This window comes from Aspergillus ibericus (genome assembly GCF_003184845.1).
Source record: "Aspergillus ibericus CBS 121593 unplaced genomic scaffold BO80scaffold_29, whole genome shotgun sequence".
Lineage (NCBI taxonomy): Eukaryota > Fungi > Ascomycota > Eurotiomycetes > Eurotiales > Aspergillaceae > Aspergillus > Aspergillus ibericus.
This window is the reverse complement of record NW_020292127.1, coordinates 87,781-111,765: the sequence shown is the minus strand read 5'-3', so window position 1 is coordinate 111,765 and position 23,985 is coordinate 87,781. Positions and strand designations below refer to the sequence as shown.

Here is a 23,985-nt window from a genome sequence, read left to right as displayed (position 1 = left end):
CGGCGCCTGGCGGCCGCTCCGCACCTCTTCCTTTTCCGGTATCGTTTGGTATGATCGTATACAGCCACTAAGATAGATCAACCGTGATGCGGATGATTACCGTATTAGGTATACAGTGGAATGACTAGATCAACGACTACAACAAGGTGTACATGCCGGTGCAAAAAGCAAAGCTGCAGACCTGAAGAGGCACAGACTTCCAGTTCAGTATGCCTCGTTCTCATGCCACTGTGGGCGGCTACTGTCGCCATTTCCAAATAGCATGTCCATCCGGCCCGATCATCGCCTCCAGTCGAACCCAGATGACTCCCGCCGTGGCCGCAAAGAGAAGCACACTGACCAGCACCGACATCTTCTCATACGCTCCAGGGCCCAGAGCATTCGACGCGCTGCGAACCAGCACTCCTCCGACCGGGGTGCCGATCATCGTGGCCATCCCGCGCACCATGTACAAGGCACCATTGACGGAGGCAAAGTTCTGCACGCCAAAGAGCTCCACGAGACTCGCCGGGAAGAGCGAGACATATGCGCTCGCGAAGGTCCCGTACAAGATGGTAAAGGTGATGAACAGCCCCTGCGACTGTGTCGTTGCGCCGGATAATGTCGATGGTAGCCAAAATGCAGTGGTCGCGACCGCACTCAAACCAGTGGTGAGGAAGAGTGCGTTGAGTCGTCCCAGGCGATCGGCCAGATGGCCGATGATGATCTTGCCCACGGCATTACAGGCATTACTGAGAGCGATGAAGTTGGAGCTAGCGGTGGTGCTGTATCCCAGGGTCTGCGCGTACGAGGCAAAGAAAAACACCGGGGTGTAATAGGCGGCCGCCTGGAAGATAGCGCTTAGGGCTTGGGCCATGAACCGACGTGTCCGGGCAACCCGCCAGTCCACTAGAGGCACTTTAAGGATTCCGTCGGCACGACTGGTTCTGGTGGAGTGTTCCAGTTCGATTTGTGCTCGGCTGGCGGGCTCCCAGGCCATCGCGCCGCTGGCGATGGAGATGAGGGCAACGGAGAGAGCCCCGGTCAGACGCAGAGTGTTGCGATAGCCCAGGGCTTTCACGCAGGCCGTCAGAGCTGGCGCCCAGACCAGTCCGCCTACGCCGGTTCCCGATAAGATGATGCCCATAGCAAGTCCGCGGTGGTGGGTAAACCAGGTTGGGGCAATGGTCACGGGTACCATGTAGCATAAGCAAGTACCTACCCCGGTCAGCAGCCCTTGCGCCAGTTCGAAATGCCACAACTGGGTGCCAAAGCTAGCAAGCACGAGGGAGACGCCGAAGATGAAGCCGCCGGCAAAGGAGACCATGCGAGGAGAGAAGCGCTTGGCCCAGGCGACAGCAAAAGGAGCGCCGATTGTCATGAGGGACACGGAAATGGTACCGATCAGATCGATCTCGGCAGGGGTCGCCCCCGTGAAGGGGGTTCCGGGCTTCCTTGACAGACTCTCATACAAGGCCTGGTACACACCCCAGGCAAAGTTGAGGCCACAGCAAGTGAAGATGATGACAAAGGAAGCGACGACAATGATGGTGGATGTCCTGAGAGGTCAGAGTCACCCAACACCATTGGATTAGACATACCATTTTGCATCGTGGGCCGAACGATCCTCAGCTGGACTGGGAGCAATAGAAATAGGCTCCAGGCGAGGCATGATGGGGTTGATCTCGTCGCCCAAAAGGTGCTGGCAATGATGACTGTTCATGAGGAAGACAACCTCCACAAACTCAATGAAATCTGGCTATCGGTATAAAAAGACAGCTGATTAAGGTTTCGGGACAAGTCGCGATGGATGTGGCCGATCTGACTCATCGCGCCAGTCGCCGCCTGGGCGTGGCATCAATTGGACGTTGGACCTCGGTTGCAGCCGGCGGGTCACTTCGGAGACCGACTGGTGTACTGGCACTCATCAGTTGACAGATCTGTCACTGCCTTTGGATATGGTGCCTAAAATAGGGACTGTCTTTGACAACACACTGTAGAGAACATCTGCATGGACGGACGGAAAATCAAGAGCCTTCCATACGGCCGAAGGGCGAATCTAGGCGACAGGTGGCATGTGAATGAGAGACCCCTTAGGTGTTCGCTCGTGCCAGTAGACTTACCGTGGAGCTTGGCAATGCCAGTAGTGAATTCTGCAGCAGTTTCGAGTGCAGGTGGGACCGTGGGTATTGCGGAACGGCAGGGCTTCCCGTCTGCAAACCATCTTGGTTCTGGCCCGCAATACCCGCAACACCCATGGAGGGATTCGATCACATATTTAAATCATGCGGTGCAGATACGATGGTCCTCCCTGGTAAAGATAATTCATCAACGGCAGCGATAATATTCAAGCCTCATGAGCGTGGCGGATCATCATTCAAAATGAATTACCCCCCGAGCAGTGAGACCAGCAGTGAGGGTTCCCAGATTCAGGTACACTTCTGTCTTGATAACCACCAACCCCTACTAACAGATCCTTTAGGTCGATGTTGAAAAAGACCCAGCGAGGCCTATATCTATGGGGCAAGGAAAGGTCCTCCCTCCGCCTCTTCCGGACCGAGAGGACTATGTCGTCGCATTTGACGGCCCGGACGATCCAGAACATCCATTCAATTGGGCGCTCTTTGTCAAGTACGCTGGTCCCATGTTATTAGATCCCTACTTACCTCTCTTTTCGCAGGCTATACATATCCGTGACAGTGTGCTTTGGTACCCTCACCGCGTCGTTCGCCAGCGCAGTCTTTGCTCCAGGGGCTGACGGCGCAGCGAAGGCATTTGGGGTGAGCTCGGAGGTGGGTATGCTTGGTACAACACTCTACGTCTTGGGATTTGCATCAGGCCCGTTGGTATGGGCACCTGCCTCGGAACTGATTGGCCGACGATGGCCCTTGACTGTGGGCATTCTCGGGGTGGGCGTGTTCAGCATCGCCTCGGCGGTGGGAAAGGATATCCAGACGGTTATTATCTGTCGCTTCTTTGCGGGGATGTTTGGAGCCAGCCAGCTCTCCGTGGTTCCTGCCGTCCTCTCGGATATCTACAACCACATGCATCGGGGTGCTGCTATTGCTGTCTACTCGCTTACTGTCTTCGTGGGTCCATTCAGCGCCCCGTTTGTCGGAGGCTTTCTAGCTTCCAGCTCCCTTGGCTGGCGATGGACCCTGTATATCCCGGCGTTCATGGGTTTTGCATGCGGTGCGATATTTGTGCTTTTCTTGAAGGAGACATATGCTCCGTGTCTGCTCATTTCCAAGGCGGCAGCCCTCCGACGACAGACCTCCAACTGGGGCATCCACGCCAGACAGGAAGAGGTCGAAGTGGACCTGCAAGAGCTGATCCAGAAGAACTTTACCCGTCCGCTGCGGATGCTGATCACCGAGCCTATCATTTTGGTAATTTCGGTCTATATGTCCTTTATCTACGGACTGGTGTATGCCCTGCTGGAAGCCTACCCGTATGTGTTTGAGACTGTCTACGGCATGAGCCCGGGAGTTGGCGGCCTCACCTTCATCGGTTTGATCATTGGCCAGGTGCTGGCATGTGGATTCATCCTCTCGCAGCATTCGGTGTATGTGAAGAAACTAGTGGATAACGAGAACATCCCCATCCCGGAATGGCGTCTGGCGCCTGCGATGGTTGGGGCGCCCGTGTTTACGGCCGGCATCTTTTGGTGAGTCGACCCGACCAGGCCCATGCCCCACTGGTACTGACGGCTGTCAGGTTTAGCTGGACCGGATTCACGGCCACGATCCACTGGCTCGCGCCGACTGCTGCAGGAGTTCTGATCGGGTTTGGCATTTTGTGTATTTTTCTGCCATGCTTCAACTACCTGGTTGACTCGTTTTTGCCCCTGTAGGTGTTCCATGGCGCCGTTCGTTGCAGTTGCATTGTGCTGACATCACAGGGCGGCATCAACCGTCGCCGCAAACATCATCCTGCGATCGAGTGTGGCGGCCGGATTCCCGCTGTTTGCAAAGCAAATGTTTACCAACCTGGGGGTGCAGTGGGCGGGGACGTTGCTGGGATGCTTAGCTGCGGTGATGATCCCCATTCCTTTGTTGTTCCGGATGTATGGCCCGCGGTTGCGAGGGCAACGCGGTAGTCCCCCTCCCAGTTCAAGCTCGAGAGCTGCGACAGTTGAGAATTGTGAAGTTCTCACCATACCCTAATTTGACCTTTCATTTAATTAGAACTGTCTCAGAACTGTCAAAGAATTATTGGCGTGTCTGTGAGAGGCCACTACGAGGAACCCTAAAGCAGAGCTGCCTGTGGCCTATGTAGCTCCTTCCTGTTAGATCCAATGCCGCATCTCTACTAGCCCGACGCTGGCCGCGGTGTACCCGCCGCTACCGAGATCTCCGCCTGGCTAACCCCCCAAGGATTCCATACTCCGCAGTCCGCACTTGTGTCAACTCTTTTTCCTCCGTAGTCTCGGATGTATCACTAGAAGCATCATAAGAATAGAGCCGGCTAGGAATCAACCCAGCTACTCCGTAGTCTCCTGCATCCCCCAAACCACGTATAAGAAGGTGTGATAAAAAGACCGGGTCGGCCCGCCGTGGCTGGCCGACGTCGGCCGACCGACCGTCTCATTACCTCTTCCTCCCTCTTCCCTTTCACTCTCACATTTACCCACGGAATCCATTCATCCACCATCATGGCGAGCGAGGAAGCATCGTTGAAGCGCAAGCGCACCCGACTGGCCTGCGGACCGTGTCGGGACCGCAAGAGGAAATGTGACGGGCAGTCGCCCTGCTCGACCTGCACCAGCTGGGGCTACGACTGTCACTATTCCCGCCCCGTGAGGCCCCGACCGTCCACCCCCGACCGATCCCAATCCAACCCGATCATCATCCCCGACAACAGTCCCAGCGACCATGGACGAGGGGGGCGCGGGAGCCACCGCACGGAAGCCCTCGAGGCCAATTCCGCCGCTGCCTTTGTGCGAAAAATCGCCCTCAAGATCGACCCGTACAATGCGCCGAAGATGAACCTGTTCGGGTGGAATGTCGGGAAACGCAAATCCCCTGTTCGAGAAACCTTCCGCCAGACTCTTGACGAGGTTATCTCGGCGACAACACTGCAGACCCTGGGACGTCGCTACTTCGAGAAGATTCATCCCTGTTATGGCTTTATCGATGCCGCGCAGTTCTATCGTCGTCTGGATGCTCGCTGGCAACCGACCGCGACGGAGAATACGTATGACGGGGTGCTGGCGGGCGTCGCCGCCCTGGGAGCCCTCTTCTCGGGGACCGCCGTGGATGGAGTCGAAAGCAGTCTGGCGGAATTGGTTCGCCGCATCTCCGACACTCACCTGGGCACCGCTGCTCCGTCCTTGGATCTACTCACGGTTTGGACGCTCCGGGTGGTGTATCTGCGCATGACGGCCGCGCCCTACCCGGCCTGGGCCGCCAGCTCGACCTTGATGCATTTGATCGAAGCCTCCAAGCTGCACCAGGTCTGGTCGAATGATGAACCCGACTTGGATATCCGCCGACGGCTGATCGGCGTGGCGGAACACCTGAACATATGGATCTCCTACGATCTCGGGCTGTCGAGGGTTCCATTGAACCATGATGCCATCGGACTGCCGACGCCCACACCCGGTGATGCCACGGTCGAACTTCTCGGTCTGTTGCCCGTGACCGAGAGTCTCGGGCCGGAGAATCAACGCCACGACCAGGAAATCGAACATTTCTTACTCGAGACGTTGGATCGCACTCATACTCTCCCGCCATCTCTGCTCGCCCAGTGCAATCTGACGCTCTGTCTCCTCCGACGCCTGCGATTGACCAACCTCACCACCACGCCCACCACGATGAATCGAGTCATGGACCTCCTCCGACGGAGTCTGTCTGCCGTACGTCAACTGGTGACGGAGGAGTCTCCATGGCAGCATGTGGCCAACGTCCCGTTCCAGATGATCAGTATCCTGCTCGAAATGGATACCAGTGCTTCCTTGGCGGTCTTGCCCGACGCCATGCAGACGCTGAAACTCGTCGCCACGACCTACAACACCGAGCGGATGCGCGAGGCATTTACGACCGCGTACCTTCTCATCACCTTGTACGAAGCACGGAGAAAAGAAGACAGCCGACTGTTGAATGGAATCGTCAGGTCCTTCACGGTACCAGACCCGGAGCCACCATCCGGCCTCGACGAGGTGACCTGGATCAAGGGAGTGGTGGCCGATGTGCCCACCTTACAGGGTTTCGACCTAGAACAATACTTTGACCCAGACATGGTGCGGTTCTCTCCTGATTTCCAGACCCCGGAACCGATGCAATCGCTGCAACCGATGGAGCCGGTGGATCTGATTACACCCCCGAGGAGTTATATACCACGGACGCCGGATGCGAGTCAATGAATAGATAGATACCTTCCAGACTTCACGTAGCTAATAGATGACTTCTCAACCGAACCAATACTTTATCTCCACACCCATTAACCCTCCCCCCCCTCTTCCGCGGCCCCAGCATCACCCCACAACCCCACAATCAAACAACACCCCCAACGGCGCCTCCTCCTCCGTATGATTATACCCCAAATTCAACGCCAGAATCTGCCCCACCGTGACCCCATACTGTCCCGCAAAATCCTGCACCGTGCCATACGTAATGGTAAAATCCGTCATCTTGCACACCGTATCTTCACACACGGGGATCTTGACCGTCTCTCCCGCCTCTAATACATCATAGATCCCTGGATTCAAGGCAGCGATGTATCCCGTCTGCGCGACCTGGTGGAGGATCGAGTCCGTGGTGATGTTGAAGCGCTCGTTCGCGATTTTTTGGATCGTGTCGCCTGGCATGATGGTGTAGACGTGGGGGCCGCCGGGGATGCAGGTTGAAGTGGTGAGGGTATTGTTGGGGGTGAAGCAGGTTGTGTCGGATGGGAGGAGTGGGTGGAGCGGGATCCGGAGGGGTTCGGAGGCGTAGAGGTAGTTGGGGTCCGCGAGGACGTTGAGGCGGGCGAGGTCACATGCGCCGATGGAGAAGTGGGCGGCGATGCTGTGGATTGTGTCGTTGGGTTGGACGGTGTAGGTTGTGTTGCGGGCGGGGATGGGGAGGTTGAGGATCGTGCTGGTGGTGGGGAGGTCTGGAGGTGTTAGGGGGGTAGTGCATGGGGAGGGAAGGGTGAAGGGGGGGAAGGTACTGTTGTAGTCGACGGTGGCTGGTAGAGCGTAGGTTTGTCGAACAAGGGCTGTGGAAAGTGTGACTAGGATGGAGGTGTGTAGGAGCATGGTGTATGTAATTGGGGAAAGCTAGGAAGTAAGGTGAATTAGAGATAGCGTGAGCTGAGTGGTGTGCACTTCCAGGCTATGTGCTGGACATGGCCGGTATTTATCTTTTACTTGTTAGCATAGCCCATTGCTTGGATATCTCTACAGACTATAATGGTCACGTCACGACCATCCTTCACAAAAGACAAGAAAGACGTTCTGATGCAAGTGCATGAAGTGGTACCCGCAGTCTGGGGTCCGGAGACTAAGAGGCCCACGGAGAACGGAGGATAAAGGATTGCATCCCCGCATTCCTTCCCCACAAGCCCACACCAGTCGTCAGCTTTGATCATCCCACTTTAAAGAACTACACTCTCCCGACTGGAACAATGAACTTCGGTGAACATCATCCTCTTGGAATTTTTATATAGCCTAAACGTTCGACCATAGCTTATCAACGGAAAAGAGCATTGGGGATTCATTGATAAAAGAACCCCGAGACACATCTTCCTCTTATCGTCTACATCCATCCTCAGATCACGTGTATCCTGTACAGTTTATGCACCACCCCATAACAATCGGGCCATCTTCCCCATGGGAAATTGTGGGGATTGTCATCTGCACCATCGGCCATCGGATCAAACATCCTAGCTGTACACCGACCACGAGAATACTAAATCCGACAGGGTCCAGTGGAGCCTCCGAGCTTCTCGCAAGTTCCCCCCAATTAAGGCCTAGTCCAACCCAGAAGCCGATAACTTTCAGATTCTGATAAATCCAATCTTATGTGAACGACGCAGACATGGAATGTATCCTACACACTACTACGTCTGGCAATTACCTATGCTAGACTGTACTTAAAGGACGTATTAAATGTGAGCTGTACTCGACTACTCGTACACTACTGCCCTATCCTTTTCCGAATCCCGGATCTCCGACTAATACGGCCAGTCCGAGCATGGTCTGCATGAAGAGCCACTGGTCCAGCAGACATAGCCCTACGTGCATGGTACCAGAGTATGGAGTAGAGTGGGTTATGGCTGTGTATATCCTCAGCCGCATTGCCAAGAACTTGCCAAACAGGGTCCACTGTTTATGTTGCAGAAGAGCCTTTATCCCGACGATTCCCCACAAAACATGAAGGGAATAATGCCTTGTTGTGATATGCTAGATACATAACTTGTTTCTAGGTCATTTGGATCGTCGTGGCGTTATTTGGTGCCCTTTCTGCGATGTTTAGCCTATCCGGTATTATGAGCGTGATTTTTGACAAGTACACATTTCACCACGGGCTTCAAATTTGGATTCAGTGTAAGTTAGGTGCATGGGTAGTGAAATGGGGAGAGGGGTAACGGTACGTTTATCACAAAGTACCTTACGACGTATGAAAATTTATATGCTTGAAGTGTCATTCTAAGTCGCTATATAACTGAATCTTGATCATCTTAGACGTTTTATTCCGTCCTCGAGAAGGAAGATGAGTGTTGACAGGTCGATTGATTGAATACAAGTGCAATAGGCCGGGTCGTCAATTCAAAAGACATCTTTCAACACAATATATATTTCTCATACAAATGGCTGACATGAACTTCATGGTCAAAACATGAACAGGTGCAACAATGAACATTGTCTTCAACCTCAAATAATAACATAAAAATTCAGAACAAAAAGCATTTAACATTCAAAAGATACCGCATTGCAAGACATCTGCCCCAACTAGACATACCACACACAATCGCCAAACGGCCCCCACCAGCACCGCGACCCACATCCAACGAAACCAAGCCCTACCCATCCCCACTTCCATCTCACTAGTCGCTCCCTCAGAAGTATACGGAATCGATCCCGCAAGCGACCTCGCCGGCACCGGCAAAAAGTCCAACTTCTCCGCCCCTTTGATCAACTCTGACATGCCATCTGTCAAGTAAGAGCCCAGATAGGGGAGCATGTATTGCCCTATGATTCGATGGTACAGGGTATCGCCCGCTTCCATGCGGGTTGCTGCGTTGGCGGCGCTCCAGACTTTGTGAGCCCGATCGTGTCGCTCGGTTTGCCAGGTTTGGAGACATGTTTTGAGCTCGGTGAGGGAGGGGGCACGGTCGGGAGTTTTTCGGCGGAGGCTGGCTAGATGGTTCGCTAGGGCTGCGACGGTTTCGATGGCGGAGTTTCCGCCTTGGCCGATGTTTGGTGTCATCTATGCATGGACGTATTAGCAGAGGTTGAGGATGGGGAGATAAAGGCTCGCCTTGTGAATTGCATCCCCAACGCATGCGATACGATCGACGGTCCATACGGGTGCGAAGGCTTCTTCGAGAGCATGTAGACTTCCTGCCTGGATGCGCTCGGAGACTGCAGATAGGGGAACGGTGTCACTGATAGGCACGTGTCCATAGCGGGCAACATGCCTCTGTAGGTCTTCCTCCGTGAAGCGGGGAATATGGTCAGCATCATAGCTTTGGCTCATCTTCGTGAATAGAAACCAGAAGACGCGATCGTCTTTGCCGACCACGGTCAGGGTAGAGTAGCCTTTTGCGTAGGTAAAGTGCCCGTCTCCGGCGTGTAAGCCCGGGACCGGGTTGGAGATACCAAACAGACACGAGTACTCGGATTGCATGGCAGAACCGCGGTGTCCGACATCAAGAATAGACTTGGCATTCTGACGGCGCATCTCCTGCAGGACAGTGCTCCGGACGCCATCTGCGCCGACCACGAGGTCCCCCGCAAAGACAGAGCCATCCTCGCAGTGAGCGACCACCCCGTCGGCTACATGTCCAACCCTGACCACCCTCTTATTGAGATGCACCCTCTCCTGCTGCAACCCCAACTGCTCATACAGTATCTTCAGCAGAATCCGGCGGTCCAGAAAGGCAAACGGATATGCATGTCTATTGGCGTCAGCATCGTCTCCTGTGATGGCGAAGCACTCACCGCTCATGAATCAGCCGCGGATGGTCACTTCGGACTATTAGTCTCCCAGCACTGGACCAAACGAACGACTGATGCAGGGGGGCAATGTGCTGGCCAATGGCCGGCCAGATCCCCAGTTGGTCCAGGATGCGGGCGCCATTAGGTAAGATGCCGATCGATGCGCCGACGGCTGGTGCAATGTCTGCCTTCGCCTCGAGCACGAGGTAGTCGATGTGACACGCCCGTAGGCTGTGTGCTAGGGTTAGGCCCGCGATGGAGCCCCCAACAATGATTACTCGTAGTGCCATGAGAAATTACCAGTACTCTGCTGTCACTATGATTGATGACGGGCATTGGGGTTATGAATACCATCTACTTGATTCCGACATGATGCTCTTGGCTAATCTGTCAGATATGTTCCGTGAGTATATCCGAATCCATCTACGGAGTACTTTCTCTGCTAAGCTGACTGCATCGCCATGGGGCCAAACGTTCCATGTGCGTCCGTGGGCAAGTGGGGGCCTCGTGGATTGGAGGAGCAACAGACATGGGGGCTAGCTGATCCTGATGCATGCAACCTGCCAATATCATCCCGTTTGGGGGCCGTTTTGCCAGCCATCAGGCTGACACCTGCAGACGCCGTGATAACCGGCTGTCATCCTATTTCTGCCGTCCCGCTCTGCTTGTCGTCCGTGAAGAAACCCACGGACACACTTCTTCTTCTCCCTATCTTTTCGTCCAGACTGGGTCTTGATTGGCCATGGGTTTAGACGTTCCGGCCGGGACTCCCGACCGCGGCACCGGCATGGCCATCCTGCTGATCGTGCTGCTGGTCCTGACGACGTTGATGACTGCCATCCGCATCGTGTCGAAGCTCGTCACTCACCAGCGCTGGTGGTGGGATGATTTCTTCGCCATTCTCTCTCTGGTCTGTTCCGTGTCGCCCCCACCCCCCCCTCCCCCTGCAGAAAGCAGACGCTAACCATATTCCTCCATGCAGCCCACGGAGATTATCATGTTCGGCCTACTCCTAGCCTGGAAACATATCGGTCTCGGACTGCACATGGACCTCGTGCTGGCCACGGACCCCAACCTCCTCCTCACCGGGGGCCGCTACTTCTACGTCGCGACCATGTTCTTCGACAGCTCCATCTGCCTCCCGAAGCTATCCGCCATCTTCTTCTACGCCCGGGTCTTCCGCACCAATGACCGCTCCCTGCGCATCCAACTCTGGGCCCTCGGCCTCATCATCGCCGGCTGGCTCCTCTCCGCCTACCTCGTCACCATCTTCCAATGCCACCCTATCCCCCGCGCCTGGGACACCTCCCTCCCCGGGACCTGCGTCAACACTTACCGCTGGTTCCTCGCCACCGCGGCCCTCTCCTGCGTCATCGATATCTGGATCCTCGTTGTCCCCATCCCGCGGATCTGGGGCCTCCAGGTCAGTCGTCGGCGCCGGATCTACCTCCTCGTGGCTTTCTTCCTCGCCTACTCCGTCATCGTCCTCTCCATTGGTCGTCTCGTCGCCACCGTGCAGATCGTCCCGCGTCTGACGAGTGATGAAACGTGGGAAATGCCCGTGTATATGTACTGGGCTGCCTTGGAGGCCTCGATCTCGATCCTCTCGGTGAGTACGCCCAACGCGACCGCGCTAGTGAAGTATCTCTGGCATCGACATCGACATCAAGGGAGTAAGAAAGCCACCGCGAATAGTAGTAGTGGGTATGCGTCCGTGCCGGGGAAAAGTCGCGGCCATCGCCCCATCGGTAGTGGGCTGCATCGTGAGCACGATAGTATTGATAAGTTGGTGACTGGGGGTGGGGATTTAGAGGCTATAGCGTCGGGGCCCGGGATGCAGGATCGTCTGAGTGAGATGGATATTGCGTTGGGGGATATTCGTGTCAAGACGGATATTCAGGTGGTGAGGAAGTAGATGCTGGGGATGTGCCGTGTTGTTTTCTTTTACTTTTTTCTTTTTTTTTCTTTGTGGTTTACGAAAAGGGGTGCCGTGGTGGGAATGCTGGATTAGGTGAATGGAGTTATTGGTTGGCGGCATGCATGTTAAGCAATTTGGTTGCCTGGTAGAGAAGCAGGGTTTGATCGGCATTGAGTGGCTCCGGTGTTAACACACGCCAGTTGGCGTCCCGTGTGGCTCGTGTTCTCTGTAGTAGGATTGGTTGGCAGCGTTCCGTCACTTCCCGGAGGGGGGCAGCAGGGGTCTGGGGTTAGTGTCACCATGTGGTGTGATAAGGCGGTTCGAGTGGTGTGATCGGGCGCCTTAATTATAGCTTTGTGTCCTTATGAGCGGGTCTAGAACGTGAGGGGAAAGGCTTGATTGGTGACTAGCTAACCCCCCCTTCACCCATCGTTGTTTCACTACCATGCGGGGGCATCAACCCAATAACTCCTCCACCAACACCTTCTGCACCTCCTCCAAATGACTCTGGATAATCTCCGGGTCCTCGTACGCCTCGTTGAAACTGTAGCACAGCCGCAGCGTATCGCGGAAGGTATACAAGAACAACATACTAATCCCCAGAATGACGTCCACGCCCATCTTTACGTCCTGGACGACAATCTTCCGTCCCTCAGTGCCGTACGACCGCTGCACGTAGCGCTCCATAATTCCCAAGCTACTGAACAAGGCATCGCGGGACACCGGCTGCGTGAGAAACTCGGGCGTCTGCACGATATCCCGCAGCGCCTGGGTCAACGAGCCGCTGATCTCCAGGTGGTCGGGGTTCACGGCGGGATCGAACAGCGTTTTGTAATGGTGGTCGACGATGCGGGCGGTCTCGATGAACGAGTCTGGGATGTCCTCGATGACATATCCCCAAGGGGTGTAGTACAGCGATGCTGCATACTGGCTGGTGTTGTAGGGGGCCGGCAGTTTCGGGCGGAGATTGACCGAGTTGACCGTCACGTACCGGTTGGGGTGGGTGCTTGCAGCCCGGGCGGCGGGGTCCGCGTGAGCGACAATCGTGCGAATGTATGCCGCTTGGACCGCCGCGGAGACACTGAACCCCTGGGCCTTGCATGCCTGCACTAATGCGGCGCTGGTCCGCTCAGGAAACACCCATTCACGGTTCTGAATGGGCCCTGCGGCCACAGTGCCCACCCGATTGACGGGTCCAACGCCGGGCATGGCCTGGACGCACTCCTGGACCAATTTGGCGCCTTGAGCCGCCAGCTCGGGCTTGGGAGGCACCGGGTGCTGGAGGATGGTCTCCAGGGACGGGGCCAGGCGGGCCGGCTCGTCGCCAAAAGCAGGAGGGCCACCGGCAGGGGGATCGGCGAGGATGGACAGGAAGCGGTGCCAGAGCATCAACGTGCCTACCCCGTCAATCAGGGCATGGTGGGAGCGGAAGACCAGTTCCGAGGCTTCCGGCAGGTAGTAGAGCGTGGCCTGCTGGACAGGCGTCATGATGCGCGTCAGAGCCTCGGCGTCGGCGGCCGGGGAGACGATGCAGGTGGTCTCCAACCATCGGGTCAGAGCCGCTTCATCCGGTATCTCGTAGACCTTAGTCAGGCCCTCGATGGTGGTGGCAATCATGGGTTGCTCGTAGCGCAGCTGCTGCCAGGCCAGGCGCAGGGCTTCGGTGGCTTCGGCGCGCGAGGAGAACGGCAGGTCCACCGACACGCGCGAGAAGATGGTGTAGTGATGGCGGCCCTCCATCAACGAGGCTGAGAAGGCGCCGGCCACGGTGAAGTAGCCCTCGATGCCATTGGTGGGACGCTCCCAACGACGATCGGAGACTTGGGACCAAGACATGATGAGTGATTCAGGTGAAGGCTGAGAGAGATGAACAGGTGTGATAGGTAATAATATTGTGATGAGAAAGAGGAATGAGGAGTCAGGAGGCATGAGCGTCTACTCATGTCGTATAAAATGAGGAGACATTCAGCCCCCACCAGGAGACTGCCAGGTCGAGGGAATGCATGGTTCTTCCGTGTTTCTTTGTTCTCGTTGTCCCGATCCCTGTCGAGGCACCGGTTTTATTCGCGCAGACCAGGATGGGAGTCTGGCCCGATGCATTGCTGACAGCGGCTGTGCCTGCTGCGCCTGTCGTGCCTGTCGTGCCCTACCTTGGTTGGTTGCATGCGTCGTATTCATCACCTGTGGGGGGGCTAAACAGGCACATGCTTGTGAAGCGCCGCAACGATGCTGTAGGTTCAGCTCTGTTATCTCCGGCACAGCTCTCACCTCAGCCTTGGAGGGGAACCTTGAAGGATGATCCGAACTGCCGGCCGTCGGCCCCCCGACTCCTTCCGTCCAGTCTATCGATCCCTGGTCGACTCCTTCTCTCCCTCTCCCCTCATTCTCCTTCCCCTCATTTCTACTGTTGGTAGCGCGAGGCTGTCTCTTATTTGGCCCCCACTGCTGCCAGTCGTTCACCAGGCTGGCTATCTTGCGCGTTCAGATGTCACGTCTTCGGAATCACATCAGCGGCGCGATGAACACGAACATCCCGGCCGCCGTCGCGACCACCAGTGTTGGTTGTTGCATTAATTGTGGCGTTGATTGGCTGGTGAAAGTCCAAGATAATGACCGCAGGCTCAGCTGTTTGCCCTGCGGTGATATGTGATAGGGAGGATATCCCATATATAGACCGATAATCGGATGGGGGACGAAAGGTAGAATCACAGAACACATCCCAGCACTACAATCTCTCAGCTGCATCTCATTCCTCGTTTGTTGAAACGCTCCCTACTCCACTCACTCCACATCAGGCGCTTCTCGACTACCAGTATGCAGCTCCCATTGACGACCGCCGGGCCAGCCCAGCCCAAGCAGACTCCCCTTGCCATTATCGGAATGGGTCAGTTTCCTTCCTGTCTCGCTAGGCTGCCATTGATGATTGATGCCAGGATGTCGCCTTCCTGGCGATATTTCAGGTCCCTCGCAGCTATGGGACTTTCTAGCCCAAGGGCGCACAGCAGCAGGGACAGTGCCCTCGTCGCGATTCAATGTTGATAGCTACCACGGCGCACCGGACGAGCCGGCCGTCGTCCGAGGGAATGGCGGATACTTCCTGCAAGAGGATATCCGCCAGTTCGACAACCAGTTCTTTGGCATCAACAATCGGGAAGCCACCGATATGGACCCCCAGCAGCGGAAACTGCTCGAGGTAGTCTATGAAACGTTGGAAAACGCGGGCGTACCTCTGGAGCAGGTCTCCGGAGCCAACGTGGGATGCTATGGTATGCCTGTCTCTTTCTTTGGGGGACGAGCTGACAGTTGCAGTGGCCTACTTCGCCGCCGACTTCATCGCTCTGCAGACCAAGGATCCCGAGAGCGTGACCCGGTATACTCAAGCGGGGATGGGGTCGACGATTCTAGCCAACCGCATCAGTCATGTCTTCAACCTCAAAGGCCCTAGTTGTGTCGTTGACACCGCCTGTTCATCGTCTCTGTACGCCTTGCATCTGGCCTGCTCGGCGTTGCAGAATGGAGAGTGTGATTCGGCCGTCGTGGCCGGGGTCAACCTCATCCAATCCCCGGATGTTTTAGTCGCCATGTCCCAGGCGGGAGTGCTTTCCCCATCGTCCATTTGTCATACCTTTGACGCCGCGGCAGACGGGTAAGTTCTGCCCTTAGACACCTAGGGAGGTGAAATGGTTAGCTAACCTGCCAACAGGTACGGACGAGCTGATGGCGTCAACGCACTCTATGTCAAGAGATTGAGCGATGCCATTCGTGATGGCGATCCCATCCGCTCGATCATCCGTGGGACCGCGACCAATAGCAATGGTCGTACCCCCGGCATCACCCAGCCCAGCATTGATGGCCAAGAGGCCGTTAGCCAGAAGGCGTACCGTCGGACGGGTTTGAAACCCGCCGACACAGCTTACGTGGAGATGCACGGCACCGGCACCAGCGTGGGAGACCCGATGGAAGCTGAGGCTGTCTCCCGGGTGTTTCGTCGCGAGGAGCGGCAGCAACATATCTTGGTGGGTGGCTGCAAGCCGAACCTAGGGCATGGAGAAGCGTCCAGTGGCATCACCAGCATCATCAAGGCTACTCTGGCCCTGGAACGGGCGCAGCTGCCACCCACCATTGGCATCACGCGACAAAATCCCAAGTTGCGTCTGGATGACTGGGGCATGCAGATTGTCACTGATCTAACTCCATTCCCGGAACCAGCCCCGGGGTTGGCTCGCCGCATCAGCATCAACTCGTTTGGTTACGGCGGCGCCAATGCCCATGGAATTTTGGAAGAGGCGGGCCAGGGTGCTTCCTCGGATGCAGATAGTTTGGTCATCAACGAGACATCGGATCCCACGCTTCGATACTTGCTGCCATTCTCGGCCAACAAGGTACCTTCATTGGAGAGGCGCGTTCAGCAGCTGTCGAAGAGAGACCTCCCGGCTGCTGCCCTACCGGACCTTGCTTATACCCTTGGCCAACGTCGTTCGCATCTGGCCCAAAGAGGGTATGTCCTTGCGCGGTCAGACACCCTAGCGACAGATCTGGACGTGCAAAACCTCAGGCAGGCTCCAGTCAATGGGGATGCCAGCTGGTTGAACAAGAACGTGGTCTTCGCCTTTACCGGCCAAGGAGCGCAATGGAAAGGGATGGGCCGTGAGCTCCTCCAGATCCCAACATTTGCCAATACAATTCACCAGCTCGACGACGTCCTGCGCCTGGCTCCCTATGCCCCTTCGTGGAGCATCATGGGCATTCTGCAAGATGACTCCGAGGCGTGCCCCATCAATCAAGCAGCCTTTGCTCAGCCCATCACGACCGCGGTCCAGGTTGGCCTGGTTAAGCTCCTGCGGTCCCTCTCGATCGAGCCGCAAGGTGTGGTCGGCCACTCTTCTGGCGAGATAGGTGCTGCGTATGCCGCTGGGCTTCTTACCCTCCGGGAAGCCATCCTCGTGGCGTATTACCGCGGCTATGCTGTTTCCCACTACGCCCCGGAAGGAGCCATGGCCGCGGTCGGTCTTGGCCCGGATGCAGCGCGCGACTGGATTCACCGGGCCGTTCCAGAGGGGTCTACAGTGCAGGTGGCCTGCCTCAACTCACCCCAGAGCGTGACCGTGAGTGGTGACCTGGCTGGCATCGATGGGCTCGTGGCGGCCCTACAATCAGCGGGCGTCTTTGTGCGGAAGCTGAAGACCGATGGAAAGGCGTATCACTCGTATCAAATGGGAGTCGTGGGCGCCGAATACGAGAAGTTGCTGCAGGAAGCGGACACCTTCGTTGATGCGCAAGCGAACACCAGTGCGCGGATGTTTTCCACCGTCCTCGACCGCGAGGTCCACGAGCGAGACGTCCGTACTATCACCTACTGGCGTCAAAATCTCGAGTCTCCAGTCCTATTCGCTCATGGCCTGCATGGTGTGACGAGCTTATGGAAGGGAGACTGTGCGTTTGTGGAGCTGGGGCCACATGCCGTGTTGAAGATGCCAATCGCGCAGACGTTGGGCAAGTCCACACCCTATCTAGCCACCCTCCAGCGCAATCAGGACTCCTTGGTCTCGGTGCTCGGCTTCGTGGGCGACCTGTTCGTGCAGGGATATGCCGTAAACTTTGCCAAAGTCCAAAGCACTTTCTATCCCAGCGCCCATGGTGCACCTAAGGTGCTTTGCGATCTCCCGTCCTATCCCTGGCACTACGAGGAGCTGCTATGGAATGAGTCGCGCATCAGCCGCGAAGGCCGCCACCGCAAACACAAGCGTCACGAACTGTTGGGAAGCCCAGTCGTCGGGGGCAATCACCTCACCTTTGGATGGAGAAACCTCCTCCGACTGGACAATGTGCCCTGGCTGCGTGATCATCAGTTAAGCAACACCCCCGTGTTTCCAGCGGCAGGCTATTTAGCGATGGCTGTGGAGGCTCTTCTGCAGGTTGCGATATCCCCAAATGTCAGCTTGGCAGAACAAACCGTGGCCCTGCGCCATGTCGAGTTGCCGAGTGCCCTGCCCCTGGCCGAGCTGACTCCAATCGAGCTGTACACGGAGCTTCGGCCTCATGCTCTCTCCACGGTCTCTTCCTCGCGTGATTGGTGGGACTTTCAAATCGCGTCCATCATCGACGATACCCCGACCATCCGAGCTCGAGGCACGGTCCGATTGGAGCCCAGCGGGGGCATTGATGATGCCCGTTTGCCCTCCGCCAACTGCCGCGTCGAAGCGCACTCCAAGCGACTGTGGTATGAGGGCATCGCTAAGGCAGGTCTGGGATATGGGCCCACTTTCCAGCACATGCAGGAGGTTCTGACTCCGAATCCCAAGGGGACATTGTACTGCGAAGCCCGGATCGACACGCTCAACCCCAAATTTGAAGGGGTTCAGTCTGCACCCCGGTATCTTCTGCACCCTGCCCTGCTGGACAATCTTCTTCAAGCCGGCCTGGTCGCCTCCACAGGGGGGCATCTCCAGTCGATGGTGGCCAAAGTGCCAACCCGGCTCGGGTACATCCGTCTATGCCAGCCCAGCCAGCCCCAGCAGCAGGGCATCATCCGCTGCACATCTGCAGTGACTGGCTTCGCAACCCACCGAATGAACGCGGCCTTATGGGATGCTCAGCAGCAGCCGGTGGCGCACTTCGAAGAGGTCGATATCCCCAATTACGTCGGAAGCGAGCAGATGACGGACGAGGTCCGCGATCCCCTGTTTCGGGTCGTGTGGAAGCCGGACTTTGACCTCATCTCCGATGGAACGATGCTGGCGGCAGCGATTCAGCATGTTCGCGCCACCACCGAGCTCGGCCGTCTGGGGTCGCATGCCAACCTGCTGTCCGCAATCGATCTGGCCGTGCATAAGGATCCTGATGCCGATATTCTTGTGATCTCACCGGATGTGTCTTTGACTGCCCTCGCGATGCTGGAGGTGCTCGAGGCGCGGACAACCCACCAGCGCTTCCGGTCTCTGCATCTGGGCCGGTTTGATTCGGCTGGACAGCTGGAGGTAGCGGAAGTACATGTCTCGGGGCTGAAATTCGGGATCCGATCACTTTCTTATGTGGCTGCATCGTCGGGTCTCAAGTTTGGTCTGATTGTCCTCGCCACGCCGGAAGCGTGGTTGCTCGACCAATTGGTCGCATATACGGATGGTCATACCCGCCTGGTGGGCTTCAACAGCAACGACAGTATCCCAAGCGATCACTTTACCAGCATCCGTACTCCTGACTGTGTGGTCCCCGGAGTGCAACTCCTGCGACCAGTCTATGTGTCTAATGGGGTCCGAGCCGGCATCGATCGGATCATCCACGTGGTGCGCAGCCAGGATGCAGCGGAGGAGCAATTGCGAAATGATCTCAGCGCAACATTGTTGGTGCCAACCGAGCAGCACACATTAGCCCAAGTTCCAAGCGCCCCAATTGATGATCACACGCTGGTGGTATCAACCGTGGAGTTGAAACACGCCGTCCTCGCCAACCCATCGCCAGAAGACTACGCCGGCATCCAGCACATCCTAACGCAGGCAACACAGGTGGTCTGGGCAACGGGGTCCGGTGCCACTGCTGATTCTGACCCCACGCGATCCCTCTTCCCCGGTCTCGCGCGAGCCATCATGGTGGAGCAGCCATCGACCAAGATCTTCTCCATCGAGCTGGACCCCAATGCCAACCCCGAGACCATCTCCAGCCATGTTGCCAAGGTCGTTCGACAGGCCAATCATCCTACCGTGGACCATGAATTCCTGCAGAGTAGCGCTGGCCTCTTGATCAGTCGCGTCGTGCCGGATGAGCGTATGAACACCTACTTTCGCGATCAGGAGCAGGGGACTGCGCGTTTAGTGCCACTGGTCAATGCCGGACAGGTGCGACTGTCTGTCGAGAAGCCCGGCCAGCTCAGCAGCGTGCGATTTGTGCCATCCCCCCAACAGACCGTGCGACCAGACGAGGTGGTCGTCAAGGTGTCGTGCATCGGTCTGAATGCCAAGGATGTGTATGCCCTAGCCGGTCGAGTGGAAACCCCCGAGGCAACCTGCAGCGGCGAGTGGACCGGACAGATTGTCTCGGTGGGATCGGCCGTGCAGCATCTCGCCGTGGGAGATCAAGTCGCAGTGCTCTATCCGGGTCATTTCAGCACGTATGAGACCGTTCCAGCGCGGGCCTGCGTGAAGCTGCGTCCGGGCGAGGATTTGCGCAGCATGGCCTCGATTCTAGTGGTTTATACCACCGCTCTGTATGCGCTGGAGCATCGTGCCCATCTCCAGGCAGGAGAGTCCGTGCTCATCCATTCGGCCGCCGGAGGGCTGGGCATTGCTGCGATCCAGGTTGCCAAGCTGAAGGGAGCTGAGATCTTTGCCACCGTCGGCACCGAGGAGAAGAAGCAATATCTCGTCAACCACTTTGGACTGCAGCCAGATCATATTCTCAATTCCCACGAGACGGGCTTTGCATCTCGGATTAGGGAGCTGACGAATGGTCGGGGCGTGGACGTGGTGCTTAACTCGCTGGCTGGCGAGCTGCTGCTCGAGAGTTGGGAGTGTCTCGGTCATTTTGGACGCTTTGTGGAGCTGGGCAAGCGAGACATTCGGGATCATGGCCGATTGCCCATGGAACCCTTTGGCCGGGGCGCCACATTCACTGCGTTCGACCTGGCGCTGCTCGTCACATCGCCATCTCTGGCCCCAGTCCTCGCCGAGCTTCTGACGCGGGTGGTAGCCCTCATCCGCAGCGGTGCCATTCAGCCCGTGCAGCCTCTCAAGGTGTTCCCCGCATCGGAACTACAAGCTGCCTTCAACTACTTCAACAACACCGCACGCATGGGCAAGGTGGTCATCTCGTTCGAGGACCCTAATCAACAGATCACGATGGTCCCTCCCCGTTTCGCCACCCGACTCCACCCCGACAAGAGCTACCTGATGGTCGGCTGTCTCGGGGGTCTCGGCCGCAGTCTCTCCAAATGGATGGTCCAGCGAGGGGCGCGCCAGTTCATCTTCCTCGGCCGCACCGGCCTGCAACGCCCCGCAGCCCAGCGTCTCATCGAGGACCTCGAACACGCCGGCGCCCACTGCATTGTCGTCCCCGGCGACGTCACCAACCCCGCCGACGTCGAACGCGCCGTCACCGCATCCTCGACTCCCCTCGGCGGCGTCGTCCAAGCCGCCATGGGTCTCCACGAGGCCCTCTTCGCCGGCATGCCCCACGACGCCTGGGTCGAAGGCACCCACGCCAAAGTCCACGGCACCTGGAACCTGCACCAGGCCCTGTCGCAGCACAACCGCGAGCACGCCCTCGACTTCTTCGTCGTCACCAGCTCCATCAACGGCAAAATGGGCACCGCCACCGAAAGCAACTACTGCGCCGCCAATAACTTCCTCGACGTGTTTGCGCGCTACCGACGCAGTCTCGGCCGCCCGGCGATCTCCTTAGGGCTGGGGATGATTGCCGAGGTGGGATACCTCCATGAGAACCCACATATCGAGGATCTGCTTCTCCGTCGGGGTCTCCGGCCCATCACGGAAGACGAACTCCTCCGGATCTTCGACTACGGGCTGTCTCAGCCTCCGACATCGATTCCCGCCAGAGATGCGATGACGCACTCCTTGCTCCTCACCGGTCTCGAAGTCACCGGGCTCCTCCGCCAACATCAACAGGGGTTTTCAGGCTACTGGCATTTTCTCGATGATGCCCGCTTCGCTATCTTGGCAAGTACCCTCCGTCGACAAGCCGGTACCTCCAGCCGCAGTAGCAGCAGCAGCAATACCAGCACAGCGTGGACCACCGCGCTAAGCAGCAAAGACGAAGAGCAACTCACCTCCGCGGCACAGGATCTAATTGCGCAGAAACTAGCCAATTTGGTACTGTTGCCCCTGGCGAAATTGAACGTGAACTCGTCGTTATCGGCTTTTGGGATGGATAGTATGTTGGCGGCGGAGTTGAGGCAGTATCTGTATAGTGTCACTGGGGTGGATGTGCCGTTTTTGACGTTGATGGATGCGGGGACGAGTGTGGTGGGGTTGGCGGGGTGGGTGGGGGGGGAAGCTGTCAAGTCGTTATGATTAGGGTTGGGGGGAGTGCTAGGGTATGGTGTGTGGTGATGGAGATTGGTTTATTGTGGTAGAAAGATTGGTCGTGTATTATTGGAGGTGTGTTGGCTTTGGGTAGAGTACAGATGCTTATAGTGTAATCCATTGGTATTGATCGTGAGTAGTTCAGTCTCCTTGGCAGCACTTTATCTTACTGAATGTCGATTTCCTGGTTACACTTGTCCAGCCAGATAGGTTATTCTCTTTACGTAGAGTGATCATGTTCGTGGTCCACACTCCACCCATGAATAGGAATTAGGGTTTCGCGCGAAGCCCGTGACGCGGGTCGGTATGGCTCGGTCTGTCACACTATCTTCCTAGTCTATCTCTGCACCTCTACACAAACATCCCTCTGGATGAAATTCATCATACACACTTATTATCCTTCCGAGGTTAACATGTTTCAGTATGATTTATTGCCATGGGGTAGAAAGAACGTCAGATGAATAGATCTGTGCCGTGTTGATCCTTTTCGATTCACTTAGGTGGCTTGTCCTTAGATTGATCATTGAACATACATAATCAAGTCTTCCACCCAGTGACTGCTTCATCCGCAAACCATTTAGGGTTTCTAGAAAACATTCCACGTAAATGGCCCCCAAGTGGAGCACTCAACTAAGATGGACATGCCAAGCCATCCCCGCGATACCCGCAATACCCGCAATTGACGTAACCGACCCCGCGGTCTTCCCCCGAGCAAATCCCCCCATTCCTCTCCCTCTTCTCACATCCATCTCTTCACCCTCAACACATCCAATTCCCACCAAATCAACCACCATGTCACGAGCCATTCACCTCACCAGCACCCTCACCCGCACCTACCCCTGGCTCACCGCCCCCCTCATCATCAGCGCCCCCATGCGAATCATGTCCGGCCCAGCCCTAGCGGTAGCCGTCTCCCGAGCAGGGGGCCTCGGCTTCCTGGGTCCGAACACCACGACCCAAAACATAGCCACCGATCTGGCTGAAGTCTCCTCCTTACTCCAATCCCCCCATCCACCACTCCCAGGATCTCCTACATCTCACCTCCCCATCGGCGTCGGCTTCCAGCTCTGGAGCGACGACCTCAACACCGCCATCACCACCATTAAACAATACCGACCCTGCGCAGTCTGGCTCTTCGCGCCCGCTAACGGCCAATCCGATCTCGATACCTGGTCCGCACGCATCCGGGCCGCCGTCCCCGGGACGCAGATCTGGGTGCAGATCGGGACGGTCAGCGAAGCGACCACCCTCCTCAGTGGAAGAGAAAAGCCCGATGCGGTGGTCGTGCAGGGTGCCGAGGCGGGGGGTCATGGTCGTGCCAATGACGGGATGGGATTGATGGTGTTGTTACCGGAGATCGCGGACGTATTGGCAGGCAGCGGAATTATGGTATTTGGGGCCGGGGGAATTGCGGATGGGCGGGGGGCAGCGGCGGCGTTGTGTCTGGGTGCGGAGGGGGTGGTGATGGGGACGAGGTTTTTGGCGGCGGAGGAGGCGCGGATTAGTAAGGGGTATCAGGGGGAGGTGGTGAGGGTGAGGGATGGGGCGGTGATGACGACCAGGACGTTGTTGTATAATCATCTGCGGGGGACGTTTGGGTGGCCACAGGAGTATAGTCCCCGGACGATTGTCAATCGGTCGTGGAGGGAGTTTCAGGCGGGAAGGGCGTTTGAGGAGTTGAAGCGGTTGCATGATGAGGCGTTGAAGGCGGGGGATGAGGGGTGGGGGGCGGAGGGGCGGTTGGCGACGTATGCGGGGGCGGCCGTGGGGTTGATTCATGAGGTGAAGGATGCGGGGACGATTGTGCGGGAGGTGCGGGAGCAGGTGTGGGAGCGGTTGGGGGGGGAGAAGGGGAGGTTGTAGATATGCCCGGGGTTGATGGTGCAGAATCATATGTAATTGCGGAGGTA

General features: G+C 56.9%; 8 protein-coding genes across 8 annotated transcripts; 4 read left to right on the top strand and 4 right to left on the bottom strand.

Moving 5' to 3' along the window:
• Positions 1 to 238: 238 nt before the first annotated feature.
• Positions 239 to 1,651, bottom strand: BO80DRAFT_446569 (putative MFS monocarboxylate transporter; the record flags this gene model as incomplete). Its single annotated transcript, XM_025721564.1, has 2 exons — positions 239 to 1,538; positions 1,581 to 1,651. The coding sequence occupies 2 exons, from the start codon at positions 1,649 to 1,651 to the stop codon at positions 239 to 241; spliced, it is 1,371 nt and encodes a 456-aa protein (XP_025573607.1).
• An 846-nt stretch (positions 1,652 to 2,497) lies between these two features.
• On the top strand, positions 2,498 to 6,343 carry BO80DRAFT_359408 (MFS transporter/fungal specific transcription factor domain-containing protein; the record flags this gene model as incomplete). The annotated part of the gene is made up of 6 exons (XM_025715929.1): positions 2,498 to 2,610; positions 2,660 to 3,646; positions 3,697 to 3,828; positions 3,881 to 4,074; positions 4,223 to 4,244; positions 4,747 to 6,343. The coding sequence occupies 6 exons, from the start codon at positions 2,498 to 2,500 to the stop codon at positions 6,341 to 6,343; spliced, it is 3,045 nt and encodes a 1,014-aa protein (XP_025573606.1).
• Positions 6,344 to 6,454: 111 nt separating this feature from the next.
• Positions 6,455 to 7,219, bottom strand: BO80DRAFT_494866 (uncharacterized protein; the record flags this gene model as incomplete). Its single annotated transcript, XM_025723908.1, has 2 exons — positions 6,455 to 7,074; positions 7,132 to 7,219. 2 exons carry the CDS (start codon positions 7,217 to 7,219, stop codon positions 6,455 to 6,457), a joined length of 708 nt encoding a protein of 235 aa, XP_025573605.1.
• Positions 7,220 to 8,842: 1,623 nt separating this feature from the next.
• Positions 8,843 to 10,461, bottom strand: BO80DRAFT_127454 (FAD-dependent oxidoreductase). The gene is made up of 3 exons (XM_025713547.1): positions 10,127 to 10,461; positions 9,444 to 10,083; positions 8,843 to 9,392 (listed from the first exon to the last, which is right to left on the bottom strand). The coding sequence occupies exons 1-3, from the start codon at positions 10,411 to 10,413 to the stop codon at positions 8,880 to 8,882; spliced, it is 1,440 nt and encodes a 479-aa protein (XP_025573604.1). The 5' UTR covers positions 10,414 to 10,461; the 3' UTR covers positions 8,843 to 8,879.
• A 434-nt stretch (positions 10,462 to 10,895) lies between these two features.
• On the top strand, positions 10,896 to 11,765 carry BO80DRAFT_322383 (uncharacterized protein; the record flags this gene model as incomplete). The annotated part of the gene is made up of 2 exons (XM_025715146.1): positions 10,896 to 11,042; positions 11,115 to 11,765. Coding segments are annotated over 2 exons (798 nt in total), but the record flags the coding sequence as incomplete, so codon positions are not given.
• Positions 11,766 to 12,497: 732 nt separating this feature from the next.
• Positions 12,498 to 13,877, bottom strand: BO80DRAFT_446564 (uncharacterized protein; the record flags this gene model as incomplete). The annotated part of the gene is made up of 1 exon (XM_025721563.1): positions 12,498 to 13,877. The coding sequence occupies one exon, from the start codon at positions 13,875 to 13,877 to the stop codon at positions 12,498 to 12,500; it is 1,380 nt and encodes a 459-aa protein (XP_025573602.1).
• A 1,090-nt stretch (positions 13,878 to 14,967) lies between these two features.
• Positions 14,968 to 22,063, top strand: BO80DRAFT_359323 (type I polyketide synthase; the record flags this gene model as incomplete). The annotated part of the gene is made up of 3 exons (XM_025715924.1): positions 14,968 to 15,307; positions 15,351 to 15,687; positions 15,745 to 22,063. 3 exons carry the CDS (start codon positions 14,968 to 14,970, stop codon positions 22,061 to 22,063), a joined length of 6,996 nt encoding a protein of 2,331 aa, XP_025573601.1.
• A 742-nt stretch (positions 22,064 to 22,805) lies between these two features.
• On the top strand, positions 22,806 to 23,938 carry BO80DRAFT_503337 (nitronate monooxygenase; the record flags this gene model as incomplete). Its single annotated transcript, XM_025724380.1, has 1 exon — positions 22,806 to 23,938. Exon 1 carries the CDS (start codon positions 22,868 to 22,870, stop codon positions 23,936 to 23,938), a length of 1,071 nt encoding a protein of 356 aa, XP_025573600.1. The 5' UTR covers positions 22,806 to 22,867.
• Positions 23,939 to 23,985: the final 47 nt, after the last annotated feature.